General features: G+C 42.9%; 3 protein-coding genes across 5 annotated transcripts; 2 read left to right on the top strand and 1 right to left on the bottom strand.

Annotated features, from left to right (window-relative positions):
* Positions 1-5,096: 5,096 nt before the first annotated feature.
* On the top strand, positions 5,097-10,010 carry tbr1b (T-box brain transcription factor 1b). The gene is made up of 6 exons (XM_037239060.1): positions 5,097-5,860; positions 5,933-6,087; positions 6,915-7,036; positions 7,138-7,296; positions 7,390-7,451; positions 8,364-10,010. Exons 1-6 carry the CDS (start codon positions 5,118-5,120, stop codon positions 9,178-9,180), a joined length of 2,058 nt encoding a protein of 685 aa, XP_037094955.1. The 5' UTR covers positions 5,097-5,117; the 3' UTR covers positions 9,181-10,010.
* Positions 10,011-10,886: 876 nt separating this feature from the next.
* On the top strand, positions 10,887-20,240 carry slc4a10b (solute carrier family 4 member 10b). 2 transcript variants are annotated; one of them, XM_037239040.1, is made up of 26 exons: positions 10,887-10,997; positions 11,679-11,720; positions 12,715-12,796; positions 13,210-13,362; positions 13,660-13,801; positions 14,128-14,288; positions 14,352-14,537; positions 14,615-14,703; positions 15,431-15,588; positions 15,648-15,735; positions 16,046-16,192; positions 16,252-16,343; positions 16,426-16,600; positions 16,687-16,820; positions 16,894-17,139; positions 17,263-17,368; positions 17,647-17,808; positions 17,879-17,992; positions 18,174-18,335; positions 18,435-18,686; positions 18,760-18,828; positions 18,900-19,073; positions 19,152-19,271; positions 19,345-19,409; positions 19,504-19,608; positions 19,700-20,240. In XM_037239040.1, exons 1-25 carry the CDS (start codon positions 10,950-10,952, stop codon positions 19,577-19,579), a joined length of 3,243 nt encoding a protein of 1,080 aa, XP_037094935.1. In that variant the 5' UTR covers positions 10,887-10,949; the 3' UTR covers positions 19,580-19,608; positions 19,700-20,240. The 2 variants fall into 2 exon arrangements, with proteins under 2 accessions (XP_037094935.1, XP_037094936.1); XM_037239041.1 differs by lacking the exons at positions 18,435-18,686; positions 18,760-18,828; positions 18,900-19,073; ... (2 more) ...; positions 19,504-19,608; positions 19,700-20,240 and having other exon boundaries at positions 17,952-17,992; positions 18,174-18,265.
* A 902-nt stretch (positions 20,241-21,142) lies between these two features.
* Positions 21,143-23,061, bottom strand: gcgb (glucagon b). Of its 2 annotated transcripts, none has more exons than XM_037239111.1 (4): positions 22,993-23,061; positions 22,823-22,922; positions 22,312-22,458; positions 21,143-21,438 (listed from the first exon to the last, which is right to left on the bottom strand). In XM_037239111.1, exons 2-4 carry the CDS (start codon positions 22,909-22,911, stop codon positions 21,315-21,317), a joined length of 360 nt encoding a protein of 119 aa, XP_037095006.1. In that variant the 5' UTR covers positions 22,912-22,922; positions 22,993-23,061; the 3' UTR covers positions 21,143-21,314. The 2 variants fall into 2 exon arrangements, with proteins under 2 accessions (XP_037095006.1, XP_037095007.1); XM_037239112.1 differs by having other exon boundaries at positions 21,143-21,435.
* Between the last annotated feature and the right edge of the window lie 801 nt (positions 23,062-23,862).

Here is a 23,862-nt window from a genome sequence, read left to right as displayed (position 1 = left end):
CAATTTGGGAATTGCTAAATCCGTATCCAGGAGAGTTATTGTCATTACATTATATTCAAAATATTACTACTACTTCTAATAATAATAATAATAATAATAATAATAATAATACAGCAGTACCTCGACGAGTAAAATTTTTTCCATGTCCAAACTTTTACCTCAATTTACTCTTTTGCACAACGAGGCGCTCTAAAGCGGCCACGCTAGCAGGCATCGCTAGCTAGCAAACTACATGTCACAATTAAATAAACACTGATACCACAACTAACAGTCCACTCATAAAATCAAATCAAATTTATTCCATTCAATCAGGTTGCTTGCAAAATTAGAAAACCCCTCCAGTAACCCAAAGTGAAAAATTCAAATTGTCCATGGAGGTGAGAATAAGAACAAAGAAAATAAAAATGAAAAAATTAAATAAAATCCAAGCAAAAGTTTCTATTGTTTGTCATTTTAAGTGGAGATATTGCATGGGAAACCTCTGAGGAGTCCCACGGCACTAAGTGCACACACTTGATGGCAAGGCTACTCTTAAAATGCGAGCAATGTCACTGATAAATAATTCCAACGTTACAAACATCAGCCCCCCGCAATCACGACAATCCGCCGATATTCATTTGGCATAAGTCAGTTTCATTCCGGCGCGCTTTTCATCAGAAATGGCCTGAAAAGAAGCGTCGGTGTGAATTTTTCATGCCGAGGGCTCGCCGAGGGGACAGTGGCCGTGTTCTTCACTCGCAGACGTCTGAAGGCGCATGGCAGCAGAAATGACAAAATGGTCACAAAGCCCAGTCGCGCATCCCGGGTCACACGCCCTGGTTAATTTTTAAACGGCAAAGGCAACAATCCCAACAGTTGATAAAAGGTCAGGAGACGGCGATAAAAAGACATTTTTAAGGCACATTGGGCCTACATTTCAGCCGTGTGAACTTGCGATTGTAGCTTGTCATTTTTTTATTTTTTTTTTGAGAAAATGCATAGTCTGCAAATCAGTCTTGGCTTCGGGCTTGTAGACGCCACATTGCAATGTTTCACACGTGTTACTTCGCTGGAGTTGGTGTGAGACAAAATTCACACAGGTCTCAGAGTGTGTCATCTTCCAGATGAAGACGCTACAACGGTGTCGCCGTTAAAAAACAGGTCGGCTTACTTTCATATGGACATCGATGACTGCATGGCCCAACTTGCCAACTTCATTTTAACAAGACATTTTAATTTTGGCTAGAAAGACAATTTACATCTGACGCGTCACTGTTTAGTGTTCTTCTGTCAGCTTTCTGTTACTCCTCCAGTCTCTCTTTAGTGCTATGGCAACCAGATGATGACCCTGTGGCTGCTTTCCCCAGATGAAATGATCTTTGATTCCAAAAGATTGTTGATCAATTGTTAGGACTCGTTTGGTCTTGTCATGTCGAGTAATGAAGAGGACTACGCAAGGTAAGGCAAAGTAGCTTCATTTATATTTATTTTTATTGTTTACATTTTATATATTTTATATTTTATACGTTATATTTTGTTTTTTATTTTAATTTTAATTTTAATTTTAATTTTAATTATTTCATATGTGGGATAACGCCACACCTAAAAGCATTTATGATCAAAATCTCAAAGATATTTCAAATCAAGCTAAAGAAATCAAAAGTAGCTTACTGAACTTGTGGCCTATTTGAGTTCTGTTGTTATCATATAGCATTTGCGTGCAGCATAACAGCTAAATGCTGATTCACCAAGTTTAGTCATCGACCCCAAATCTGCTGCAAGACGGTTTATATTGAATTTATATGACTTTAAATTGAACATTTTAGGAAATGATTTGGTCCTGTCATTGCGGAAACACCTGTTGAACCTCCTGAATGCTCCCTTCAACGACATATTCTTTTTTTTTAAGCACACTCAAATTCCCACTGAACACCACAATCACCTGCTCTGAGGTTAATTTGCCGAGAGCTTTGCGGTGAAGCGCATTGGCTTGCGTCCTTTCAAGGCACGGCTGTAATGAGCAGGTGTAGTCGTGCGTACGGACGCGTGTCGCCGCGTGTCCAGGGAGGACGGCTAATGAGACTTTAAAAGCCGCAACTGTCCACTCCGCCCCCTTTTGCGAGTTTGCAGCTGTCAGAGAGCAACGCCGAGTCCCATTGACACACTGGGGCGGCTCATATTAGCATAGCGCCAAGGGCCACGTGGCGGGATTAGCCAAACCACTTCATTAAACATTTGACGAGCGTCGGGGAAACATCTCAATTGAAGAAAAACCGTGAGATTCCTTTCCTTTTGTTTTGATTTATTGACGGAAATTGCAATGTGACATGTGGCAAACAACATATAAATAAGTCAAGGGCCATCTTAAATGCATTCCCATGAAATTTTTAGTGCCGCTGTAATATAAGCCACTACCTGTCATGAATTCCAAACAACCTTGGCTCTATCCTCTTAGTCTTGGCCCAGCGTGCCTCATTCCTTATTACTGGCCTGACAAGGAAATGTTTACCCATCCGACAAGAGACATGCCATTCCGTCGATGGAGGGGGCAAAAAAAAAAAGGCAATTTCACCTGAGTGGAGTAGCGCGCCGTGTGTCCCCCCCCCCCCCCCTCACTGTATCCTTGCTGGTTATAATTTTGTTGTCATTTGGTGCGCTGCGATGCTATCATTGAAGTGACAGTAGTGGGCATCAGCTAAAGTCCCCAAGCTGGTGCTCACTTTCGGCCCTTTTTCTCTCCTTGTCATTCACATTGATTAGATTAGACCCAGGTGGCTCGCACACATTCCTTCGGCAAGACGGCAATCAGAATAATAGTGCAAGGAAGAGCTGATCCGTAATATTAAATGTTTGTTTTTATTATTATTTTTAAATCTAACTCTAATGATATCTAGTCCAAAAGCTGTATCATAAGGACAATGGTGAAAACACATAATTTAAACCTTCTTAGTCATGCCTTTTGTCTGACTGATTGTTCTTCCTCAGACGCGGTGGTTTCTCGCACAAAATGGGGCCATGGAGGGATGATTATTTTAAAACGTTTTTAAAAAGTAATTTTGTCAATGTTTTTGTGTTACAACAGTGCTAGCAAAATACATAAAAAATGTTACATGTAATGATTTTTTAAAATATTTTTTTTCTATAGTTAGACACACTTTGTTGAAGCTCTATATATGCTATATATACTGATGAGCAACTCCCGGGTGCATCCAGGTGAGTTAGTTGTCCTTTACAGGTACCTCCATTAGTTGGTTCAAGGGATTAAAGCAGGCAAGACCATTGTGATGATTAAAGATCTGAGTTGGAAGTGAACCATAATCCTATAATGAAGCCATCTCCTCACGCTCAGGTCCGGACAAGCCCGTGCTTGTTTGTTTCACAGCAATAGATTACCGGACCCTTCAACCTTACTGTATAATGACCTCTCTTGTTAGCGTCGCGCCACGTTCATTAGTGCTACAAGCCATGTACACTCCAGTACAGCTACTAAGCCTCCTACTCTTTTACTTTCCTATAGTGCGATGCTGTTTTGAATGAACTGAAAGTTAACTGGATAAATCTGAAAGTTTTTTTGAAAACTATAGAGGCTATAGAAAAAAATTATATTTTTGGAAATATGCCATCTGTCATGTGCTTTAGGCAGATTTCAACTTATCAAAACACAATTTTAAGATTCACTGTAGTCACTTTTTTTTTTTAACCACAATCAACAATTTAAGCACACGTTCATCAATATGCAATCCAGCTGTTAAATGGAAAGGTCAATTTGCCCTTGCAATCCAATGAATTGCCGTATACAAAAGTGCCCAGCAGTCTGGATGAGATGAAGCCCCTCCCCCCCCCCCCCCCCCCCCCCTCCCCAACAGCAGCATGTGTTACCTTGGTAATAAGCTTATTAGGCTGGAGAGCAAGGTGTTCACCATGCAGCCATGGCTGCAGCTGCTCCATGCTGCACTGACTTTTCAACTACTATGGCTTCTTTATTTTTTATTTCTAGTTCTATAATCCGTTTCTAATCATTGGCCAAGGTGGTATGTACAACAGTGTATTAAGTTTGGCCACTTTTTCAATTGGGTCCCATGATTGGGCTGGTGTCCCTAATGAAATGGCCCGTGTCCACTCAGGTGAAATTCAACGTGGTTATTTTTTTTTTCTCTCAAATATTCCAAAATCAACAATGGCCTTTCCAACCTTCCCCTCAGCTTAGTGTGCCATGTCCCCGATATCAGTGCACTGGCTCATAACTTCAGCGCCTATGAAATATTAATCGTCCCTGGGACTCATAAACACATCTTCAATGGGACGCTGTGATTTCACGCTATATCACAAACATTTTAAGGCATCCCATGCACGAGGCTGTCATGGGCTGTCTGTCATCGATGTGAATAATAAATCCCCCAATGTCTTCTGCGGACATACTTTGGCACTCATGGCACATAAATAGGTAAATAACGCAGGTAAAATAGCTAAACACAGAAAGCAATGATCTGCACTCTAGAAACGCTTGGTTAAAAAATAACCCAATTATGCACCCTTATAACTGGCGGGTTAAAAATGGAAACCACCCAGGAAGTTGGGTCAATTTGACCCAACTTAAGGTTGTCCCCCCTACCCAAAAAAAGCCCCAGCCCAAATGGGTCAAATTCACACTAGTAGTCATTCAGTCCAATTTTTTGTGATCAAAATTGGGTTATTTTTGACACAACAGTTTTAAGCGTGCAGTTGAGTTAAAAAGAAATAACCCAAAAAGTTGTCTTTTTGTGGATTACTCATTTGACCCAATTTTTTAAATCAAACTTTACAAAAAAAATAATTTGGGTTATTTTTGACCCAGCTGTTTTTATAGTAATTTTCAAATGTGATTTTATTTTCATGCACTTTAGTTATTCGCGGATTTAGGCTGTTTGTGGTGCCTACAGCTCCCCACTGTACTTGTCTCAGTCTTAATTAAGACGTGCCTAATTAAATCTCAAGACAGCCTCAACCAATCAGCGCGCTGGTTTCATTAGAGAGGCAGTGATAGAGAGGCGCACGTTCCCGCATGCTTGCACGTTCAATTGCCTCAAGTCGAAATAATTCCCCCCCCCCCCCCCCCCCCCCCCCCCCCCCCCCCCACTGCGTTGAATTGTGGGAGGCGTATGTACTATATAGCAAAAAGTCTAGAGAAAAAATCTATAGGCTGGGTTATGCAGATCTCGCCTCAGCCTAGTGACCCGTCCGGCAAGCGCGTGCACGCGAGCAGCGCACTTTCGGGCTGCCATGGAATGGACGCGCATCCTTCATCCATAATCTCAAAACACGCTGAGGGAAGTTCGCCCGTGAAAAAAAGCCCCAGGGAGATGACGAATGAGTCGGAGGCAGACACTTTCCCCGAGCCCAAGGACGCGCACGGGGGCAAACTCTCCCCTCCCGGCAGCGGTGCGCACGGAGACGCCGACGCCTGTCACGGTCACACCCTCCATGGAGCAGGAGCGGGAGACAAGTGCAACTTCTCTCCGTCCGCGCAGCCTCCGCCGTCCGCCTCCGCAGGAGTCATGTTCCCCTACCCGAGCCAGCACGCCGCCTTCTCCATCGGCAGTCCCAGCCGCTACGTGGCCCACCACCCGGTGCTGGCCAACGGAGCCTACAACGGACTGCTGAGCAACTCATCGGCGGCCCAGGGTTACCCACCGCCGCCGCCTCCGCCGCCTGCCTCCGCCGCCGGTTACCCGTACGCGCAGCAGTACGGGGCCGCGTACCAGGGAGGCGCTTTCTACCAGTTCTCCCCGGCCCAGGCTCCAGGGTTGGTGCCTGGGAAAGCGCAGGTCTACCTGTGCAACAGGGCCCTGTGGCTCAAGTTCCACAGGCACCAAACCGAGATGATCATCACTAAGCAGGGACGGTGAGGAGCACTTGAGTTCCGCTTTATTTTGTGAGCCAAAGCTTTTTCTTACGGCCTTCTTCTCTGTTGTAGGAGGATGTTCCCGTTTTTAAGTTTCAACATTTCAGGCCTAGACCCAACTGCTCACTACAACATTTTTGTGGACGTTATCCTGGCTGATCCAAATCATTGGAGGTTCCAGGGAGGCAAGTGGGTCCCCTGCGGAAAGGCGGACACCAACGTCGGAGGTAACGGGCATCTTGGTGTTTTGCATTCCTTTTTTTTTTTAAATTCATATAAATTACTGAGAACTCGGGAAAAAAATTGAGCAGTCAATGTCCGTCGGATGAATACAATTTAATTTATTTAATTTAACGTTGTCGTCAAATGAGATATTCAAAGTTTATTGGGGAAAAAAAGGTTGAAAAAAGATTTTTCTTAGAATTTTGTACACGTTGGAGTGTAGTGTGATTAGAGAACATCTGAATAACGCAAGTAGCCGACAATTTAAATGCATTAAATTAAATTAAAATATATAGTATTATTGAATTGAACAAGAAAATGAGAGGTGGGATTTTAAAAACGATCTTTATCGTCATACAGGTATATTTTTATGCACTATCAACAGCTAAATATTAAAAATATTCTTATGGACATTCTTATGGACAGATTGCAGATTAATAACTAAAACACGTTGGGGAAAAATATGTTTTCTTTCCAACTCAGATTTGCCAGTGCGGTCAAATAACTAATAAATAAGTCAATTTTTTTTCTTTCACTGCTCAGTTTTAAGTGAAAGTAAAAAATGCAATTATTATTATTATTATTATGTTTTTGGGAACAGCTATAGCCTACCACACAATATATCTAATAATAGTGCTAAACCGTGAAGAAATGGCTATTTGTCATTAAAAAGGTGACAAGACTAACGGGATATCACAGTATCAATATTCCACAATAAGTAACTAAAAGCCTCACATTTTATTGGAAAAAACGAGCATTCAATCCTTTTTATTATTATTTTTAGCATAAATTAATGAAAACACTTGTTTTTAAAATTATTTTTGCGCCATAGGAAATCGAGTTTACATGCACCCGGACTCGCCCAATACGGGTGCACACTGGATGCGTCAGGAAATCTCTTTTGGCAAATTGAAGCTGACAAACAACAAAGGGGCATCGAACAACACGGGACAGGTAAGACTGCATCAATCTCTTTTCCTGAACATTATTCCGCTCTGCGAGGCTCTCGCGTCATGCACCACGAAGCAAAAAGTCTGTTCGCGGTTTTGGCGCAGATGGTGGTGCTTCAGTCTTTGCACAAGTACCAGCCGAGGCTCCACGTGGTGGAAGTGAACGAGGACGGCACGGAGGACGGCAGCCAGCCTGGCCGAGTGCAGACGTTCACCTTCCCCGAGACGCAATTCATCGCTGTCACCGCCTACCAGAACACCGACGTAAGAGCACCGATGCCGGGAAAAAAAAAAAAAAATTGACGATTTTTCTACTGGCGTAATAATGAAGCCTACGTGCACGTTTCTTTCCAACAGATTACGCAATTGAAAATTGACCACAACCCTTTTGCCAAAGGATTTCGTGACAACTATGACACGTAAGATTCGTAAATTCTCCTGAAAATATAAACCTTCAAGTCAGTGTTATTTTCTAGATTAGCTCCCATTTAGAGGCAAAAGGTCCTTATTTATAAATAGTGCTGCTTTATAAAAATGATAATTATTGCGATGAATTGAGACGCAATCTACATTGTGACGTGTAGGCGTACCTATTTCAGTGGCCAGGGCTTGCATTTTAAAACACAAATGTTAAATTGAAGAATATTAACACACACAAAAAAAAAGAATGTTTAAAACTTATGAATGCAACATAATGTAAACATAATGTTAATTACAACTATTAAGTATAAAAACTGTTAAAATTTAATTTAGGTAACAAACATAATTATAATAGTGCAGCTTGAGTGGATTTGTATTAGTGTACCTAATCTAGTGGCCATGGCTGCATATTGATTTATTAAAAGAACAGATTTATGTGTCCATAATGAATGATGATGATAATAATGTAAATACAACACTGCAAAAGAAAAATCATGATTCACAAAACTGTAAAAAAATGAATGGAATCAATTGAAATAAAATTCTGTTTAATATTTAGATGTTTTGGAAACATTAAAATACTATGAATAATACTATTTATACTACTATAATACAATTAATATAAATAACACCATAATTTTATTAAGAATATATGTATTCAATAATAATTTAGTAAAAATACTAGTAGTTTTAAAAATAATTAATACATATAAATAGAAATTTGGTTAATAAACTAGCCAAATAGCCTACTACAATGTAAACATAACAGTCAAGTACTAAAATCATCATCATCCCAAAAAATAGGTTCTATGTGTAGGGTGTACCTAATGCAGTGTCCATTGCACGCTTTCCATCTAGTTGCACTTGTTGGAATAGTCACTTTGCGTGCACGCGCCCGTGTTTGTTTCCAGTGTGTACACAGGCTGCGACATCGACCGTCTCACTCCGTCCCCGGGCGATTCCCCCCGCTCGCAACTCATGGCCGGGCCTCGCTACGCCGTGCACAGCCCTTTCCTCCAGGAGCAGTTCGTCAGCTCCTACGCCAAATCTCGCTTCCATCCCGGGGTGGCGGCGGCTGCTGGCGCCGACCGCGGCATGGCCCTCGGCAACAGCTTGCAGGGCGACGAGGCCTCGGTGGGCGGTGCCCCGCAGCGCTGGTTCGTCTCCCCTGCCAACAACCGACTGGACTTTGCCGCCTCGGCCTACGAGGCTGCCGACTTCGCCGGCAACGCTGCCACCCTGCTGTCATACGCCGCCGCCGGCGTCAAGGCGCTGCCCTTGCCCGCGACGGGCTGCTCCAACCGGGCCCTCGGCTACTACGCGGACCCTTCCGGGTGGGGAGGACGCACCCCGCCGCAGTACTGCGGGGGAGTCGGCGGCAAAGCGAGCTCCGTCTTCCCCTGCTGGCCCGCCAACTCCATCGGGGGGAGGAGCAACTGCCTGGCCGAGGAGGGCGACTCCGTCCCCACGCAGCGCTCGCCCGGCGCCTCGGAGGAGGCCAAGGCCAAGGACGTGACCTCCGAGTCGAGCTGGATCGAGACCCCTTCGTCCATCAAGTCTATCGACTCCAGCGACTCGGGCATCTTCGAGGCGGTCAAGCGGAGGCGGATGTCGCCCTCCTCCACCCCGGTGCCGGACACCGTGTCCCCGCTCAAGACGGATCTCCTGAGGGACGACAAGGCCTGCTCTAAGGACATTGGCTACTACGGCTTCTACCCGACCAGCTAAATCCTTCCATCCAACCCAGCAAATCCATCCATCCATCCATCCGTCTGTCCATCCATCCATCCATCCATCCATCCATCCATCCATCCATCCATCCATCCATCCATCCATCCATCCATCCATCCATCCATCCATCCATCCTTTTTTTCCATTTAATGTCTTTCTATCCCACCCTGCACACTCTCTCTCTCTCTATCACACGCCACTCAATTGTTTATTTGTTCAATGATTAATCTTACTCTCAATTTATATCTCACAATAACCTGGCATTTGAACAGGGGTGTGTCGACTTTTTTTAATCAACTCGATCCATCCTTCTATAATCCCTCCATCCATCTGTTCGGACAGTTCCCTTCCACTGTTAATAGCCAAAAACTGTACATTATCCAAAATCCACTTCTTACAATCAGGGCCACTGTAAATAGGAATATAATTTATATATATATTAATATTGATTATTGGTGATAGTGATTGGATGTACCCTCCAAATACACTATGTCGTGTCGAAATGAGCAAATATTCTGTCAAGTAGCCTCAAGTGATATTGATATATCTACGTTATATACACATACTGAGTATATGTAAATGACATGTTTTTTGTGTAGCAAAAAAAATCACATTTTGTTCTTAATCTCAAACCGTAGGCTACCAAATGTTTCCGACGCATCACTGCTACATTTGTGATACGTGCTTGAAAACAATTTCTGTGTGTACTGTAATGTGATTTTGAAATGGAGGCTGTTTTTGTAGTTGTGAAAAGATCAGTCTCTGTTGGAATGTCATAGTAGCAGAATAAATCATGTTAGCCTTTCACCGGGTTATCTATAAAATGCAGACAGCGGATATCATTTAGTATTTTTTTGTTTTTTTTGTTTACTTTTTCCAAATTATTTTTTTAAAGTTTTTTGTTGACCTAGTTTCTTTCTTTGGTCACGTGATGTTCTCAAGGTGCGCTGTGGACATTGTGATGTCTATTTCAGTCGACAGCAGGTTGAAGTAAGTTGCACAAAATGGAAATAGATAGAAAATGGTCGATTAGTCTGCCTAATTATACAACAAACAACAATTTTATTCAGAACAACACTATTTTTTCTTAGGTAAGTGATTGCTTCAAATTCTTAAATGATCACAAGCGGTTGGTGACTATTTTCAGTTTGCATTAATTTGCTTTTCGATGTCAAAGTGATTCTAAATATGTGTACGTATGTATGTTTAAAGGCAGGGGCAATCAACGGAGAGAAGTTCCCAGGATCGAACAGCAGATGGCGACAGCTGCACAAAGCGCTGCCTTGCCTTTGTGGCACGGAGCGCAAAAACAGGTCAGTCGTGGGTCAGGCAAATGCGTTACATTGTCGTTTCTGTTCATATATACGATGCAAATTGAAGATTAGACCTTTTCCATTTCCTTTCAGGCCACCTAAATGATACCTCATGATCCAACTGATGACGGCACCTTACTTTTGGCTAAAAGTAGAATTAAAACTCAAATTATTTTTAATCCGTTTTTTTTTTTTTTTTTAATCTTGAAATTCTAACAAATCAGATGTCTCAATACCCTGATACGGAAGTCTAAACATGCCAATTAAATAAAAATAATCTCTGATTATTTAAAACAAAGGAAGAACTAAATGGTCAACATGAGCATGTGACCGCCTTGTACTTTCTCTCTCGGTTACTAGCTTCCTTTCACTGGATTACAGTCTGGCTGGGCTCAGCATCATCATCTTCGTCATCATCCTCCTCTTCTCCATCGCCACCCACGACACTGCAGCATGGACACGCAGGACCAGGCAGTACACATGGAGCCACTGCTACCCAATGTAAGGATTTGAACTTTCTTTTTTTTTTTTTAATTCAAACTGGAACTGACAGACGGTCATGTTGAAATTGCGAAAAAGGTAAAAACAGGGACTTTTTAATGCAAACTATCAGGACATGGCAGCACAACTTGTAACCAGGGAGCAGAAAAGGAACATGAAACTATTTAGGTACATTTTGTGCTGTAAACTTCAATGAAAAAAAAGCTTTATTACTCAACCACTTTTTCTTATTTTCATTGTTTTGTATTTAAAGTCAGATATTCCTTCATTTGCAGCACAAGTGAATTCTACTGTAATTCCCCACCAGATGGCGCTGTTTTACATTTAGCATGTATTTTATGTTTAATACTGAGTTATGATTCATTTTCAAAGTTATCATGTCTCATCATTTTCATACAGAATGAACATATGTTTCTGCTTTGATCATTTTGATGGAAATTTGTTGTCGTCAGCTCTTTGCCATTTACATCCCCCCCCCCATTTAGCCTAAGGTTTTAAGCGCTAAAGAGCTTCTGTGCTCTTCTCTGGAGCTGTGTATTGGTGTATATTTTGTGGCTTTGGCTACAAAGCACAAGGTCATCTAAAAATAACATTGTCCAGTGTAATCTGTCGTGTGAAGTTAAAATAAGGCAATGTAAAAAGGCAGCTTTAAACGAACAGTAAGAGTCAATTGTCTTGCAGGTCAACTCTTCATTTGCCTCATCTGTTGGCCGTAGAAGTTTGGTGAGTAGAATAATTTTAATAACATTTTGCCATTTAATTTTAGAGCACATTACCGTGAAACTTAATTTGCTCAAATTTAAAAACTCAATTACCGTCCATACAATGACCTTGCCCATGTGTCGCTTTTCAAAATCAAGTCTGCTTGTGGTATATAAATCATTTGCCAAAAATATAAGGCGTCAAAGCTGTCAGACCGCTCCAAAGATATAGGCAGGACGTTAAAGGATGCCGCCATCAAAACGTGCCTCCACCATCTGTAGGGACGCCATCCAAGTGTGTGCCACATCGTGTGATGTCACCTAAGCCGAGTGGCTTGCCAACATTTTGACACTCTCGTTTTAGTCATGCAACCTTGTTTGGTGCCAGTTATCCTATTTGGATAGTTGAAATGGCTCTTTTGGCCCATTAATGCTGTATTAAATGTTGTGCTTACATTTAATACAGCATTAATGGACCAAAAAAAAAAAAATTTATATATATATCCCTCTCAATGGGTTAATGACATACCCATTCATTTCAATAGGGAAAAATAAATTGGGAAAAGGTGATTTAATTTCAACATATCACTGTATCCTGATGCATCTTTTCATTTCAATTCAAGGGAGCTAATATATTTTGATACAAAGTGCAGACAGCGTAATCTGTCTATATGCACTATGCAATCTGTATTTGTAAACAGATTAACATTAAACTGTCCAGTCTGCCAGGCGACCACAGCTTTAAAAAAAAAAGTTCATTATAGAAGTGCCTCGATAGTCAGCTGCAGGTCAAGATGGCGAGGGCGGGGTTGGGAGCGGTTGACACCCAGCAGCAGGCTTTGAGGATTAAAAATGTATTAAGTGAGTGTGGCCACATTGACAAAGTCAGAAGAGGAATTTTTCTGGCTTTTTTGGTTTGAGAGGAAATGACATGAGTCCCAAAGTTATTTCCACTCGTGTACTTGAGCGCTTGGATTAAGAATCCAGATGTTTATTTCTCCCACGTGTCTTTGTAGAGGAGTGATGACGAAGCTGTCGTGGACAGAGGAGGAACACGCTCGCAGCAGAGCACCAACTTTGAGCCCGAAGATCTTGAAGGTAACAAATAACACTTTGCGTTCACAGTCTCATTACCGCAATATCACAAATAACACAAAATACTTTGTTTTGAGCTTCTCATTCATAAAAAAAAAATATTCCTGATTGTGGCTGCAGGTGTGCATATCTGATATTGGACACATTTGGTTGCATAAGGGGATCGAGCATACATTGATAGATTGAACGATGCAATTGACATTTAACGGACTATCACAAAGAGGCTGTGCTCATCCATCATGATTATCTGTAAAGCTCCTCAACGCTTATGTACACACACACACACACACACACACACACACACACACACACACACACACACACACACACACACACACACACACACACACACACGCACGCGCGCACACACACCCCCTCTGGAGTGTCCTCCTAACCCCGACGGAACGTGTTCCCAGGTCACAGGACTCTGTACATCGGGGTTCACGTCCCATTGGGCAGCATCAGACAGCGGAGCCATCGCAGGCACCGTCACCATGGTAACAAACACAAACGGAGGAGCAGGGAGCGGGCCCTCCCATTGGTGGAGGGGAGAGAGTCACCCATCTATGGTACGACCACAAATCTCTTTAGTATTACTAGTTTGTTACTAATAAATGCATATTATTGACAAGAGCCTGTAATTCAAACGAGTTATACAATATCAAAAAAAACATTATAATTCATTATAATTTATTATACATATTATATTATATATATAATGTTATATAATAATTAATTAAATAATTAAGCAATTAATAATAATATAAAAAATAATTATGTCTGAGATTATAATTATAATCAATTATTATAATTATTATATATGTATGAGAGGACAATTTTGTCATTTTCATCATTTGTGTTCCCAGACACTCCCTCCCAAAGGGTTCAGCTCCTCCTCGGGACGGAAGATGAGGATGAGGAGCACATTCCTCACGACCTTTTCACAGAGATGGATGAGATTTTCATGAGGGAGGGCGAGGCCGATTCTGAGTGGAAGGAGAGCGCCAGGTAGCTACAACCTCAGAACTGTGAAGCGCTCGTGCAAACCACTATTCCATCGCGCTGCAACCATCAGCATCAAACGAACTTTTAAGCCTTTTTGTAAGTTTTGTAAAAAAAAATTTAAGTCGTTCTCAAGATTGCATTTTTCCCCGAAATGGCGACATGCTGTATTTACAGCTACGCCCTGACAAAAGGCAATACGTTACTCCTCTAAATGAGTCGAGGTGAGAAGAAGGAGCTATCAAAGCGAGATGCGTGGCGGACGAGCAGATGGAACGTGGCTCGCCTCCCGTCTGCCGCCGCCTTATCTATCGGCGCGACTGTCGTGGCAGGTGGCTGAAGTTTGAGGAGGACGTGGAGGACGGAGGAGAGCGATGGAGTAAACCCTACGTGGCCACGCTGTCTCTGCACAGCCTGTTCGAGCTGCGCAGCTGCGTCATCAACGGCACCGTGCTGCTCGACATGAGGGCCGGCGCCATCGAGGAGATCGCCGGTATGATATGATAGTGGACCCGACTGGAGAAAGAAAAGTATTTTTGTGTTTCACTTTGTGTAGATATGGTACTGGACCACCAGGAACTGTACTCGCCACTGGGCGATGAGCTCCGAAAGAAAGTTCGCCAAGCGCTGTTGAAGCCACACCATCATCAGAACCAGAAGAAGCTGGCCAATCGCTTGCCCATCGTACGCTCGCTCGCCGATATTGGCCGACGGTCGTCAGACTCTCACCTGGACAAGAACGGTGACTCTCCTCGCCTGCTGCTGTGTCATTGTCCCAAAATATCTCAAAGTGTAATCTGTACTTTGTTTATGATCCAGGTCAGATGATATCTTCACAGTCTCATTTAGCAGGTCCGGATGGAAAAGGTGACATCACCAGAGAAAATAGCTCTGTGGATTTAAGCAAGGTACTTTTAAGACAGTTCCATTTATGGGTTGTCCCCAAGTAGTATGGAATAGGATTAAAAACAAATAGACATTCACAAAAAGGACAGACAAAGATAAAATAAAAATCTCGACTAAAACCTTATCCACATAATGCACTGTTTGATTATCACGTGTTGATCTAAACATAAAGTTGATCCTTGCATATAATAATCCACCTAGTTATTAACCTTCTTGCATAATAAAAACATTGGAGATGGTTTTGGCTGCTTTGATTGCGACGAAGGAACAAGCAGGACTCGAGTTACTGCTTGTTACTGCCACATAATTCTCTCACTGAAAAATCAACACCTTCACCCTGCCAGCATTTGTTGCATCATTTATTTCCAAGGCGATGAAAACTGGACATGGATATTTATTTTAACAAAATCACAATCACAGCATAATTTCTATTGTGAAAGGAACATTCAAGTTTCAGATATTATGTAAGGCATTAATGAAGCATATACAAAAAAAGAAATGTCATTTTCAGTCTATACACTGCAAAGTTGATTGTTTAATTTAACATGGCTAAATTGGCGAACCATGAGCAAAAAAAGACAAAGCTGTCAAAAGCTGATGGCCTCATAGCTGTCCGAAGGTAAAAGGGGATGTGAATCGTGCCTTGCGGGACGCCGTGTATAATTGCTCAGCATATCTTTGATCAAACTGACCGGAGAGGAGTGTCAAAGTATGAACATCTTCTTTCAGATGGACCTCCATTTTATGAAGAAGATCCCACCGGGTGCTGAGGCGTGCAACGTCTTAATAGGAGAGTTGGAGTTCCTCAACAAGCCTGTGGTGGCTTTTGTACGTCTTTCGCCAGCCGTTCTTCTCAGCGGGCTGGCTGAGGTCCCCATCGCCACCAGGTTGGAGTGTTAACTCCCCGCCCCACTCCATCGCTTCTTCATCCATGATGTTTTTCCAGGTTTCTGTTTATTCTCCTGGGACCCGTCGGAAGAGGCCCTCAATATCACGAGATTGGAAGGTCCATGGCTACACTCATGACAGACGAGGTAGAGAAGCTGTTTGGAGCCGAGGCGCTTGGTTTTTTTGGATGCCAAACAACCACATGTCACGTTTGCATGAATTCACAGTTGAGCAGAACTCAACAAGCTCCCAAAGTGATGGAACATTTCTCAGCACGACACACAGCTCAGAGCTTTTATGACAAGCTTTTAGGGATTAGTCATCCCATTCTGCTCAGGATTTAGGCTCTTGTCCATCATCACAGAGGAAAAAATGGCTCAAATGGAATCAGAACTCATTAATTCTTGAGTGTTTGTAAAAAAAAAAAAAATACTGAGAAGAATTTTTTTGTTTCAGGTCTTCCATGATGTCGCATATAAAGCAAAGGACCGAAATGATCTAATCGCCGGGATTGACGAATTCCTCGATCAAGTGACAGTCTTGCCACCGGGAGAGTGGGATCCGTCCATCAGGATAGAACCACCCAAAAATGTTCCTTCTCAGGTAGGTAGGGAGCATACAGATATTTGTGGATGAAACTAACGGGTGTGTTTGTTGAACAGGAGAAGAGGAAGAAAAATACCAACGACGCAGCTGAGGGTAATGAAGAGGAGCATGAAGGCCATGGAGGTCCTGAACTGCAGCGCACGGGGAAGTCAGTCAGTCAGTGGAAGAAGCTCATCTTGAATTCCAGATGTTGAACTAGTATCAGTGCTTCTTCCTTTTTCTATCTGCAGGTGGTTTGGCGGTCTGGTTCTCGACATCAAGCGCAAAGCCCCCCACTACTTATCCGACTACTCAGATGCGTTCAGTTTGCAGTGCGTGGCCTCGTTCCTGTTCCTCTATTGTGCCTGCATGTCCCCCGTCATCACCTTCGGAGGACTTCTGGGCGAGGCGACCGAAGGACGCATTGTAAAGCACTCGCTATTGTCATTTTCGACAAAGTCAATTACATAATTACTGATTTATTATTTCCATTGTGCTTTCCTTTTTTCTAGAGTGCAATTGAGTCGCTGTTCGGCGCCTCGTTGACGGGCATCGCTTATTCGTTATTTGCCGGTCAGCCGCTCACCATTCTGGGCAGTACTGGCCCGGTGCTCGTCTTTGAGAAGATACTCTTCAAATTCTGCAAGTATGTTTCCATTCGCAAATCCTCAGAGCAACACTTGACGCTTTTTTTTTTTTCTTCCCCCCCCTCCTGTCAGGGAGTACGGCCTGTCCTACCTGTCCCTGAGGACCTGCATCGGCCTGTGGACGGCCTTCCTGTGCATGGTGCTGGTGGCCACAGACGCCAGCGCCCTGGTGTGTTACATCACTCGCTTTACGGAGGAAGCCTTCGCCTCGCTCATCTGCATCATCTTCATTTACGAGGCCTTGGAGAAATTGTTCTACTTGGGAGACTACTATCCCTTTAACAAGAACAACAACCTGGACAAGCTCTCCTTGTACTCGTAGGTGGACAGCTACTCTCAGAGTTGAACAAAAAAGAACATGTAATTGCAGTCTTGGAAGACTTGAAAAGCGGCACAGATGTGGGATTATTTGGACACCCAGATGTTTGTGTGCGTCCGCAGATGTTCATGCGTTGAGCCTTCTGACCCCACCAACGGCACCCTGAAGTACTGGGAGGTCAATAACGTCACTGCGTCGGAAATCTACTGGGAAGCGTTGGAGGTCAAGGTACACGTTTGGGAACAGTAGGACAAAAATGATGCAAAAAAAAGAGCAAATTACAAAAGAGGCATTAATTTTTTTATTCCACCTTAAAGTGGCATGCTCTCCCAGATTGAGAACAGAGGAGATTAAGGGCATGTGGGCAGGATTATATTGGATTATTCACTGCAAATCACCACCAAATAGCATCTCACCCCCCCACCTCTGTTTCCCGCGAAAAGCTGCCACATGTAAACGTCTATTCCGATCCATTGCTAATCATCGATTTGCTTATCTCGTTGCAGGACTGTGTTGAAAAGCGTGGCGAGTTTGTGGGCAGCGCCTGCGGTCCCAACGGACCTTACGTCCCCGACGTTCTCTTCTGGTGCGTCATTCTCTTCTTTTCCACCGTCTTCATGTCGTCTTTCCTTAAGGAGTTCCGCTTCAGACGTTATTTCCCCACCAAGGTATAACGATCCAGCGGCGTGATATGTTTTTGTCCCGTTTTGGAAAATACATTTCTCTCTGTCGCATCAGGTGAGGTGCATCATTAGTGATTTTGCTGTTTTCATCACCATCTTCACCATGGTCCTGGTTGACTACTCTTTAGGGATCCCATCTCCAAAACTGAAAGTTCCAAGTGTTTTTAAGGTGAGTGGGTTCCTCAAATCCCTCGACGTAAGGCTGGGAGGGCTCACTCGAAGTACTTAAGTATCGATAGCTGGTATCGGTGGTCGTTACGAGGCCGCGATTAACCCTAATTAGTCAAATAAATCAAGCGAGCGTGACGTGTTTGTGATGCCTCGTGTCCAACCACCGGTCACAATTGCAGCCAACCAGAGATGATCGAGGCTGGTTCATCAACCCGCTGGGGCCAAACCCCTGGTGGACTGTCGTCATTACGCTCTTTCCAGCTCTGCTGTGCACCATCCTCATCTTCATGGACCAGCAGATTACAGCTGTCATCATAAACAGGAAGGAGCACAAGCTTAAGGTCTTTTGCTGTCGATGACGTAATACGCTCGGCTGGTAGAAATTAAAGCTGGCTACCCGCGTGATGACACCTGGGACAGATTTGAGCATTCTCTTGCAGAAAGGCTGCGGCTACCACCTGGACCTGTTCATGGTGGGGTTGATGTTGGCCGTTTGCTCCCTGATGGGCTTGCCGTGGTTTGTGGCGGCCACCGTGCTCTCCATCACTCACGTCAACAGCCTGAAGTTGGAGTCGCAGTGCTCGGCGCCCGGCGAGCAGCCCAAGTTCCTGGGCATCAGGGAGCAACGTTTGACCGGCCTCATGATCTTCGTCCTCATGGGCTGCTCCGTCTTCCTGACGTCTGTGCTAAAGGTCACATGCGCGCTCTTGGGTTTTTCTCGTTGAGAGGGAGTCAAGCACATCACGTTCTTTTGTTGTCCTTCAGTTCATTCCCATGCCCGTCTTGTATGGTGTCTTTCTCTACATGGGAGCATCTTCTCTTTGCGGAATACAGGTACCGTCCGCAAACATTCCACAATGGGCTATTTACAGTGGCATCTCCTCACACCGTTTTGTCCTCTCCAGTTTTTTGACCGTCTCACACTGTTGGGCATGCCTGCCAAGCACCAGCCAGATTTCATCTACCTGCGTCACGTACCCCTGAGGAAGGTGCACCTGTTCACGTTGATCCAGCTCAGCTGTTTGATTCTGCTCTGGGTCATCAAGACCTCCAAGGCCGCCATCGTTTTCCCCATGATGGTGCCTTTATTTTATTTTATTTTATTTTATTTTATTGTTTCCTCAATGCCATCATGAGATCATTTGTCACTTCCTCAGGTGTTGGCTCTGGTGTTCATCCGGAAACTGTTGGACTGCATCTTCTCAAAAAGAGAGCTGAGCTGGTTGGATGACCTCATGCCAGAAAGCAAGAAGAAGAAGCTGGAGGATGCCGAGGAGGTTGAGCCCGTTGACTTGTTTGCCTCCACGCCATGCAAATTGTTCCACTCATCAAACTGCTTTTACTCTTCAGGGGGAAGAGCAGAGCGTCCTGGCTGAGGAAGAAGGCGTCGTGCAAGTGCCATTGGAGGGATGCAAGTGAGCGTTACCTACCTGTTACACATCAGCGGTTTATTTGTAACGACTCGGGGTGTAACATATCGAATCGCCATTCATCCCTTGTCTGCCGCAGAGGATTACCTGTCATCAACATCACGGATGAGATGTCCAAAGGTTCTTTTGGAAGCACTTGGAATGCTACAAGCTAGGACGTTTGTAAAAATATCAACATGTTAGGGTAAGATATTTCAATGTATTCATCTAAAAATAAAACTTGTAGATTCACTATATTTGTGGAATATGAGTTAAGACAGTTATTATGCTGTCAGGTGATTGCTGGTCCTCCCACATGCCATGAGGAACTACTAGGTATGGAAAAGGCACTACTCTCGCTCTGTAAGTGTTGTTTTTGTTGATGGTGGTTTTTTTTTTGTAATTATTTACCCTTCATATCACCTTGTAATGTAAGTCAATAACGGTAAAAAAAAACGTATGAGGACGCCTCATTTCTCATGTCGAATTCTTTGTGGAGGTCAAACCGGCCTTATTAATCGAGCACTTCGTAGTTCATTTGTAATATCGGTCCGTTGTTTGCTTTTAGTTGTTTGTCTCAATTGTCCTCAGAAATGTATTAAAAGGGAAAATAGCCATAAAGCAATATGAAAGTGACGACCACTGTATCTGCAGTTTTTGCTCGTTATACTTAAATTCTATTTTGTGTGGTGTAAATTATGTCTTTACTAAATGTATCCATGTAAATAATCCTGTTCTAGTTTAATGTTGCAAAAAGGCTTTTATGTCAGAAATGTGTCATTGAAATCATCAGCTGTCTAAACTTGTTACAATCTATAAACTATTTAGCAAACTTGACCTGATTATGTTTGGTTTGGTGTAATTATTGCGGGGTACATTTGAAAGCATGCTTGTTTGTTTTTGTGAACTTTTGAAAGCATTCAGCATTAGAGCACAAGTAAGATTAAATAAAATCATTATAAAATTCTTTCCCCCAAATCCAGAGAAAAATAACTTTGCCTAAACAAGCATCAAGCAAAATTGTGACTTTTCTGACAGTTTTGCTTTAGTAACTTGTAACTTGTTATTCCAATTGGCCTATTAATAGCAAATATGACTGTTGGGGGTGGCCAGAGGTTTGCTTGGCAGATGTTTGACGAGCTTTCAAGATGACAGCTAAGAGAGGCGATGCGTCCCAAAGCGCGTCACGCACAATATTTCTTCGGCAGAGGCGTCGGTGAGTAACGACCCGCCGCTTGTTGGTCGACAAGCGGGATCTGATTGACAGGATTTCCCTTTTCTTTGATTTTGCTGTTGGGACTGCTATCTCCAGTGACATTCTGATAATGCTCTTCTCTCAACGCATTGGAACAAAAATAATGACTATGAATTAAATACATGTCCATTTACATGAAATTCTAAAAGCATTACAGATAAAGAATACCATATATCAATACCGCTGAGATGACACGGGATAGTGTCAAAGCACTACTGTTGTTTTTATGAACCTCTTGACCTCACTTTAACATAGTGCCCTGGCACAAGAGCAAGCAAAGCACTACTTTTTTAGTCCAAAATAAAAATCGATGTACAGTATCTGTGATATTTGTACAAAAACAAGACAGACAATACTTTAATAAAGATGATCAGCAGCATTTATATTGTAATTAACGCATTACATATTGCACTCAATCTGTATCGTAGGTTATAGAAAATAAAATTGTCATGTTCCCGTTCAAATTATTGTGAACATGAGAGAAGCCAACATTTCAGTCACGTGGTTCACACTTATGGAAAGACCTGATCTGTAATTAATGAGGACAAGAAGAAAAATAAGACGACCAAGGGAAAAGGATGGTACACTTTGTGAAACATTTAATGATTGCACAGAGTCAGTTGTGGAGGCCCAGACTAGGTTGACGTCGGCGGGGTCTACTGCCGTCTGCCTCGGCCGGCCTTGAGCCAGCTCACAAACTCCTTGGCTGCCTGGTCCTGAAGGTAGGCACTCATGTCGCTGGTGTAGGTGCCGTCCGCATGGCGCCGAATTACACTTCTGCTGAACATGACCACACTTAACTGAGCTTCAAATGCAATATATCACATGAGTCAACCTTGCACATTCTAGAGCTTAAGTTGTTTTGTATTTGTGCACTGCAAATATGTAAAGTAAACCCCTCTCCACTACCAGTTTCAAGTTCCCAGTCCCACTATTTAGCTGTTTTTTTGTAGAGTTAACAATTATTTTGGTGTCACTACTGTTCAAATGTGGTGCAATTCATGTGCCAACTACAAATTTGACACAAAAACCAGCAAATTTGAGAGTAGAAAAACAAAAAAGAAGTATAGCACAGCCTTGTTGTAAATAATTGAGTGGCTGTGTCCAAATTCTAACGCTCTAGGCAGCATTTTCGGGCGCGTTTTTTCGGCTGCATGACGTCAGTTCTCGCGCGACTCGCCCGCACGTTGCTTCCAAATTCTCAAAACATAATTAGCTGACTGGGTCATTCGCTTCCTTGAAAGGCTCCTCCACATGTATCTGAATAAATTGTGGCCAATTTGGACCGGCTTAATGTGTATTTAGATGCCATTTGCGATCGAGTCGCACCGGGAGTGACGTCATACAGCTGAACACCCGGCAACAGTGCCGGAGGACCCCGCCTGTGAGATTGGACACACCTGCTGTACGCCATTTTACGCCTTAAAAAGTGACGGATGCAGGTACATTTTATAATGTATAACTTTCTGTAATTGTTTATGTATGTTGTCAGATTATACATTTGTTACTGGCGACACACAGGGGAGTTGATTTTGTGTTCGTCTTTGGTTCAACCCTGATGTAAATTGGTCATTAGCTTGCTGTCGTGGCGGTCTTGCATTCAGAACAGATCATTTAAAAATCACACACTAATCCTTTGTGGCAACAACTCACCCGTTTCGTTTTGAGTTCTTGAGCCACTGAACAAAGTCTTGCGCTCTTCTCGTTTCCAGGTATTTACTGTAGTCGTTGGAAAACGTTCCCTCTGAATGTCGCTTCATGCTGGAAAGCTCGAGAGGTTCACTTGAAACGGAGTTCTCGCTTAAAAAAGGAGGAAGCAAGTCCAGGTAACTAACCAGGTAACCACAAGAACAAAACTTTGTTTAAATATAAACTGTAAGATGGATTCAAGTCATCTATCACTGTTTCGAACGTCGAATTTTGTGCCTTGTTAAAACCAATGACTAAAATGTAACAGTGATAAGGAAAAAAAGTTAGATGAAATGAGAAAAATATTTTTAGTCCACTACAACATGTTAAATTATAACTATGATGGTACTGTGGTGCCACAATACTTAGTATTAAAACCTGTGTGATATTTTATACAATCAACAATAGAAGTCAATGAAATGTTTTTAAGAATATAAAGTGTAGAAAAAGCGAGTGTAGTGCGAGTTGTCCTCACATCGAGTTTGTATGTTGGTCCGGCACCTGCCAACTGCTTTGGACGATGATGAGCAGAAGGAGTCCAGCCAAAGAGTAAGCGTGTTCCATCCTTGAAGCTTCTGTCACACAAAAAAAAAGTCAAAGGTTCAATCCGCCAAAAAACATTGACATAAGCGATGCGAGTCTCACCAGTGGCCTTTATGTCTGATGGGGATTTTGGTAGTCGCGTGAATGTCGGCCCTCGTGGTCCTTGGTGAGGCGTCCTGATGCGTTTCGTGGCCGACTCTCGCTGCGCTGCGTTTTATATAGTGGAGAGCAGGCACACTCCCAGGTGACTCCTCCGTCACTGGAACCTCAACGTCCGCTTTCACGCTTGGTCCGTTAATCAGTTTCCGTCTCATTGAATGTATTTAACTCCAACAAACACCTCTAGTGCGACATGTGGTCAGGAAAAGGCACCCATCCTCGCACGTATGTTGTTGTTCATTGCTTGGCCATTAATTTCAATGTTGAATGAGTTTTAAAGCAAAATATGTTTTTGTATATATGTATGGTTTTTTAAAATTAATTTCACAGGGGCTGCAAGGTTAGCATATTTTCTGATATTATTACCGTTTTTTTTCATGTATAATGCGCAAAATTTAACTAATTTATTGTCCTAAAATCTTGGGTGCGTATTATACATGGGTACAAAAATTTTTGAAGAAAATCTCCCTCGAAATAAAACTTGAAATCACCTTTCTTCTTGTTTGTTGTCAATCGCGCATCGCATTCAGCCATCCTGCCCAACACACTTAGTCAGTAAAATTCATAATTGACGACACATCGTTTGATGCGATGATGCAATCCTTGATGGTGTGTTATTGTCAAATATTGTTTGTTTTTTAATCTCCATCGCAGACCGGATATCATACGGAGGCCACCATGACAGTATGCGCAGAACGGATGCGCAAGACACGTCAGCTATATAAAGAGCGAGAGTTCAGTTCTCTACCTATTAGTTTCAATTCACAGTTTAATTAGCAGTTTCAATCAGCAAATAACAAAATGCGTATTACA

Source organism: Syngnathus acus, chromosome 21, assembly GCF_901709675.1.
Source record: "Syngnathus acus chromosome 21, fSynAcu1.2, whole genome shotgun sequence".
NCBI classification, from domain to species: Eukaryota; Metazoa; Chordata; class Actinopteri; order Syngnathiformes; family Syngnathidae; genus Syngnathus; species Syngnathus acus.
Note: the sequence above shows the minus strand (reverse complement) of the source record. Positions and strands in the feature narration are given on the sequence as shown.

Coding starts and splice junctions, on each gene's coding strand:
- gcgb (XM_037239111.1), bottom strand. CDS start 22,911: ATGGAACACGCTTACTCTTTGGCTGGACTCCTTCTGCTCATCATCGTC. Junction 22,459..22,822: donor GACCAACATACAAACTCGAT/GTGAGGACAACT, acceptor TCCTTTTTTAAG/CGAGAACTCCGTTTCAAGTG. Junction 21,439..22,311: donor AAGAACTCAAAACGAAACGG/GTGAGTTGTTGC, acceptor GGTCATGTTCAG/CAGAAGTGTAATTCGGCGCC.
- slc4a10b (XM_037239040.1), top strand. CDS start 10,950: ATGGACACGCAGGACCAGGCAGTACACATGGAGCCACTGCTACCCAAT. Junction 15,589..15,647: donor GAGGTCCCCATCGCCACCAG/GTTGGAGTGTTA, acceptor ATGTTTTTCCAG/GTTTCTGTTTATTCTCCTGG. Junction 16,193..16,251: donor CCAAAAATGTTCCTTCTCAG/GTAGGTAGGGAG, acceptor TTTGTTGAACAG/GAGAAGAGGAAGAAAAATAC.
- tbr1b (XM_037239060.1), top strand. CDS start 5,118: ATGTACTATATAGCAAAAAGTCTAGAGAAAAAATCTATAGGCTGGGTT. Junction 6,088..6,914: donor GGCGGACACCAACGTCGGAG/GTAACGGGCATC, acceptor TTTGCGCCATAG/GAAATCGAGTTTACATGCAC. Junction 7,297..7,389: donor CCGCCTACCAGAACACCGAC/GTAAGAGCACCG, acceptor TCTTTCCAACAG/ATTACGCAATTGAAAATTGA.